Raw genomic sequence first — 5907 nt, forward strand, 5'->3', positions numbered from 1 at the left:
TCTGTCTGGCCTCCCCTCAGACACAATCTCCCTCCATCTCTCTCTCTCTTTTCGCCCCTGTCTTCCACAGCGGGACTCAGTGAGAGCTGGCCTGAATCCTGAATGACTCCTCTGCAGTATTAATGAGGGGAAAGCTGAAAATCTGAAACTGACAGTGACAAGAGAAAGAGGAGGAGGGGAGAGGCGGGAGTAGAGATGTTTAAGACAAAGACAGAAAGATGGATTGGAGGCAAGGAAGGAAAAGAGCGGAGGATGTAGACGAGCTGTCTGCTAGAAAACCAAATGTCTCTGCATGTTCACTTTCTCTTTGTTTTTCTGTTTCTCAGACACGCCAGAATCGAACCATCTTTCTGCAGACGGAGTAAACTAAGACGAAAGCCAAAGGGCAAGAGGATAAGAGGATTCAAGGGAAGGGAAGACAAAGAGCAAGAAAACACTTTGAGGAATGCCAAGTAGCAAAAACATACTTGGCTGAAGTGCAGGTTTTGGCTTTTTCGTCCTGCATCCAAATCAGATATATTACAAACTGCAGAGTTTCAAAGATCACATCGCTGTAAACAAAATGAGCTTTTGGATTTCTTTAAAGAATGTTCCTGCTTTTAAGACCGCCTCATGGGACATATGAAGGAAGGAAGGAGGGGCACATAAAGTCATTCTCCATTCTCCCAGCGTTTCCTTTTAACTTAAACAGCACAGGTCTGAGTGCACACACAAATCTCATAGGTAGACAGAGCTTACAAAACTTTGATCATTATAAATAGCTCATGACACTTCAAGTCAAACAAAAATATCTGTGCTGACAGCTGTTGGAGTGGTAGATGAACACTGGGAGAACTTCAAAGCTGGATCCAGATTACATAAAAGGACTTTTATCTTAAATGAACACCATATCTTAATTATTTCAGTGTCTCCAGCAGCCTCACATGCACATTTACTGACTTGCAAATTTTACAAACCCACTTAAGGATTTATTAAAACTTTAAAAGCACCAGACAGACTTAATTAAAAGGAGCCACCGCTCCATATCTGAACGCCATGGATGGAAAAACCGACAGCATCCAGGAGTTTTTCAACCAACTCTGGAACTTTGCTACAGAAAAACACAACCAGGGGGTCTACAATACGGTCTGTCTGATCGTCCTCCTGACGCTCCCCCTGCTTGTCCTCCTCACAACCCTGGTGGTGTGCTGTCACTGCTGCTGCTGTCGCCATGCCAACAGCTGCTGTTGCTGCTGCTGCCGAGACTCTATGGCAACCACAAGGTCAGAAACAAAGAAGAAGAAGAACTCAGCCAATAATAGTGACGACCTGTGGATCTCTGTCAAGACGGGGCCGATGACACCAGACAGGGTCGCTCTGGCTATGGTGTAGGACACCAATTTTTCATTTAGTCTGGGACAGCTGACCCATCTGGACATTTAATGGAGATATCTAATGGAGATATTCTCAAACTTGTGGCCTCTGAGGAAGCTGAAGGCATTACTGGATTGAATGGGAAGGATCACATAATGTCTCAGTTGTTAAATTGTTTAAAACTTTGTAAACAGTGTACAGATTCTTGTCTTTTTTATTCATTTGATGTCATTTGAGGAAAATGTTTACAGCATTTTGTATGATCTTTTTGGTGTTTGGTACATAATGGAATAGACATACCTTTGACTGTAGATGGATGACACATTTCCACCTCCTCCCAATATACAAAAGTGAAGCCAAAATACCCCCAGGGTGGGTCCTGACATCTTGCAGGAGAGCTCTGTGCTTAGGATTCAGCTGGTCGCGCTGTGTTATTGACGTCCAGGTCCTTTTGGCTAAACAAAACAGACATTTAACTTACAGATGGAACAGCAAATATCCATCAGGTTGGTGAAGTCCACAGCAGAGCAGCTTTTTGTATCAGTTTGAAGCAGACAATCATGTTGAGGAGAGTTCAATGACTGTTTTGTTTGTGTTCGCTCTTGTCGTTGCTGCTCAACTCTGCTAATCCACGGCACTACAGAAGCCCGATTGTCCACAGAGCTGTCTACGATGGTGTTAAACTCCTTTAAATCATATAAATAACTAATCAAATTAAACTTCTCAGTAAAAATGAATATGGATATAAATCAGCATTATAATAACTTATGATTTGATGTGTATTTCGATTTTTAAATTTTGACTCATGTCTCATCTGTTAACATGGGAGAAGTGGGTTTTGAGATCTATACTGCAGCCAGTCGGCAGAGGGAGCTCCAAATGTTTTGGCTTCATTTTTGGGAACTGTCATGCCGTCAGTCAGTCAGTATTTTTCTTACAGTCAATAAGACGTGTGTGTGTGTGTGTGTGCGTGTGTGTGTACGTGTGTGTGTGTGAGTGGTGTTAGAGAGAGAGAGTGTGTAAGAAAGAGAGAAGTACAGTGTTATTGAGAGCACTTTGTTCTTCGAGCTCCCTTGTGAAATTCATTGCGTCTGTATTTGGGAAAGAGAGCCAATTTAAGCTGTGCCCGGTGTTCAGACAGCTGTAATGGTTCCCACTCTTCACACTCCGGGCTGGTGATTGACTCTTTGTAAAGTTAAAGCCTCTGTCTTCCAAAAAGTTTCACAGGACACAGTGAGAAGACTTTCTACTGTTACTTTACTTTTTAAAAATTTAACAATGTAGACTCAAGAGAGGCCCTTCTCTTAGTTTTGAGAATGTTGTAGTATTCAGGCCCTGTGAGCTTTACAGGCAGAGTTCACCCTCCAAAAAGTAAGAGTGCAGTCTGGTATCCTTCTCAAATTGAGTAACAGAACTTCCAACTAACATTGGAGAACAATCATTGTAAAATGTATCATGTCTACTGGACCTGTATTTATTTAATTTTTGGATTAAAGTAAAATATATGAATAAATAAACTGCACTTTGTTGAAATGCTCCAGAGGTTTGATAACTTGGTCAACAGATGAATATTTGTTCCTGCAACACAAGGTGTTTTTGCAAACAGCACAAATGACTCTGGCATTGATTATGTCTGTAATCCTTATCTGTTGTCTTCATTATGTGCAAATCAATAACAACCACAAGCAAATTATTCTTCCTACACCTTGGGTTTCTTATTGTTTCCATTAAAACAGATTCTAGTTAGCACATTCCCTTACATGTAAAGTCAAAACTAAAGTTTTCAACTGCTTGGGAACCAGGTTGAAACTGATATTATATCCTCTGTATGATCTACAAAAGTAAATGAGACCATCATTAACAAGACAGAACATTCTATACTGTTTAACTGCAATGTATATTTTTCAGTGCCTGAAACAGCTGTGAGGGAGTAAGTGTCTTTTTAACAACATTTTTCACAGCAAATGTACACATTTAACTATTAACATAAAGCAAAATTAGATTTCTTTGTAAGAAAATACTACTTTTGTGTACAGAATAAGGTCAGTAAATCAATCAAATCCAAACCATGGCCCATAGGGGGCACTAAAGTCAATATAAAAGCAGAACGTTTTTTAAAGCAGCTTTAAGATTATTGTTGTTGAATTAATTACATGATAAAGAATATTTATTTTTAATGCTGTAAAAGCAAAACATATCACAGTAAATCATACATATAAAGTGATCAGTTCAAAGCTGCTCCTGTATGGTGAATTTAAATCAAATAAAAAAGTCTGTTAGCAGAATTACTGTATGTCTCAGTAGTTTAATACCAGCCCAGGTTTGTTTATCAGCAGTAATTATATGTGCATAATCGTTTCAAATGTATATTGACACAAGGTTTGAAAATCATACAAATTAACATTTTTTTCTGAATTTTAAGCAGCAAAGAAACCCTGAAATAAGTTATTGGTCTTCAAGTGGATTGTGTCTGATGGCTGGTTTTTATTTTTAAGTATATGACATCCAAAAGCCCAATTAAGCAGAAGTGTCTCGATAGTAAATTCATCTTTATGCATTAGCTTACATTGGCACTGAGCTGATCTCCTAGCTCAAGTGCTGCTGGGAAAACGGGCTCTGCTCATTTCATTACTGAACAGACAGATTCATTCCCATGTGAACATTTGGGTTTGTCTCTTCTGTTTCATGTTCAGAGCGAGAAACTATACTTGTTGGGCTTAATTTGAAGGCTTACCCTGCAAAATAAAAGCCTCTGCAGCTACGCATGATGACTAATAAGTGCTGCTACCTAAACTGAACGGGTGCCAAAGTATGACATCATCCGGGGGTCTGAGGGTTGGCCGAACATGTTCCTTTGGTTTGTTGTCAGAGAGATTTACTATCAGTTTCTATTCTACTGGCCCTAACCCCAATGTTTTACACGATGAATCTAATAATAAAATGGGGAGCAGATCAAAGATATGTTTAAAGGGAAAGTTTGGTCCCAAGTCAATCTCTAAACAAATGTGTTGCAGTTGCCATCGGCTTGGTTTAGCTTGGCTTAGCAAAAATTAGAGAAGAAACAGATGAAACAGAAAGATTAGCCTTGTCTGAAGCTAACTAATGATCTATTATTAACATATCATCTCTTCTTTTTTTATAAGTACACAAACTAAACTAGCTTAAAACTTTACTGGTCTTGTATAACGATTATGTGCAGTGTTGTATCAAGGTCTGAAGACAAAGCACCCTCTGGAAGAGGCGGCAAACTGTTGGGGCCTCCTATGTTGCTAGCTTTTCACGACAGAGGGCTTCCTTTCCCATTTATTGCCATTATTAACTGACCAACGAGCAACTAGAGAAGCTGGAATGGAGTCAGATTGTTAGATGTACTTTCACCTCCCACCACTTTTATCCTCCACCCAGACTGTTTTGCAGCATTCCCCAAAAGCTTGCAAAACTGCTAGTGGACAATACTACTTAAAGTACAATTGGAAACTGGAAAACTGGAAGCACAGATTTTAAAGTTTTACCGAGAATCATAGCTAGGCTAGCTGTTTACCCCTACTTGCAGTGTTAACACTTGGCTAAGCTAGCTCGCTGTAGGTTTAATCTCAACCTGTTCTCACAGAAAAGTGTATAAGTACTGCAGCTTCTTATCACCTCATTAGGATGCTGAAACATGCACCACAGCAAATATAATGCAGAGTTAATGTCCTGTATTTATCTGAGACTGTTGCTGCAGCTGCATACTTTTAGCACAGATCTGAAACTGGTATCTGTTTTCTGATCAAGCTGGAATACTAATTACTATTTTCAATCAATTATCATGAATGCTGACGATTTTAATTCATTACATTTTAGGTGACAGCTGCCCGTAGCTTGCTGATCCTAATTATCCGTTTATAAACTCATTATAGTGTGACTGTTTTTTTTTTTGTTTTTTTTTACAGCCATGTACTATAAATAACACTGGAGTGTTAGCTGCATTAATGAGATCACTTTGTTTTCAGTGAACACATTTCAACAGTCCACACTTTTCCTCCTAACACCTGTTAGGCAGTATATGTGATGTTGACCCTCCCTGTGTTTTTAATGCTGTCACTTTGAACAGATGATGTTTTATTTTCCAGAGTTTGTCAATCAGCAGGGAGCACAACGCAGGGGGTATCAAATATATATGTTCAGCTTATTTCTCTCGTCACTTTGCTGTGATCAGAGGGAACACATAGTGTTTTTCATCTGTTTGAACTGCAAATGTGCAGTCCTGGATAGTTTTCTTTACATTAGCCCCTTGCTTTTGATTCCATCCAATTATGTATGGCATTGTGTGTCTAGTTTTGTTGTTGTTGTTGTTGTTTTCCCAGTTGATAAAATGCTGAGGTGGTTCTTGCATTTATATAATTATGAGCCTGGCCGGCTTTGTTGGTAGCACTGCATGAATAATGTATTCTGACATATAGAGAGACAATGATAAGGGATGGCATGGGTGACAGGTAAGTTTTGTTTATATTAGATTTGTGGAATCTTATCTTTCTATTTGTGATACATAAGGAAGTCAACAGAGCCTTTAGT

General features: G+C 39.2%; 1 protein-coding gene across 1 annotated transcript; it reads left to right on the forward strand.

The window, feature by feature from the left end:
• The first annotated feature begins 330 nt into the window (after positions 1-330).
• On the forward strand, positions 331-2891 carry LOC117826193 (uncharacterized protein KIAA0040). The gene has a single exon (XM_034702083.1). The coding sequence runs from the start codon at positions 1036-1038 to the stop codon at positions 1369-1371; it is 336 nt and encodes a 111-aa protein (XP_034557974.1). The 5' UTR covers positions 331-1035; the 3' UTR covers positions 1372-2891.
• The last annotated feature ends 3016 nt before the right edge of the window (positions 2892-5907 follow it).

This window comes from Notolabrus celidotus, chromosome 15 (assembly GCF_009762535.1).
Source record: "Notolabrus celidotus isolate fNotCel1 chromosome 15, fNotCel1.pri, whole genome shotgun sequence".
NCBI lineage: Eukaryota > Metazoa > Chordata > Actinopteri > Labriformes > Labridae > Notolabrus > Notolabrus celidotus.

Bases quoted from the DNA above. Each gene is read 5' to 3' on its own strand.
- LOC117826193 (XM_034702083.1), top strand. From the start codon at position 1,036: ATGGATGGAAAAACCGACAGCATCCAGGAGTTTTTCAACCAACTCTGG.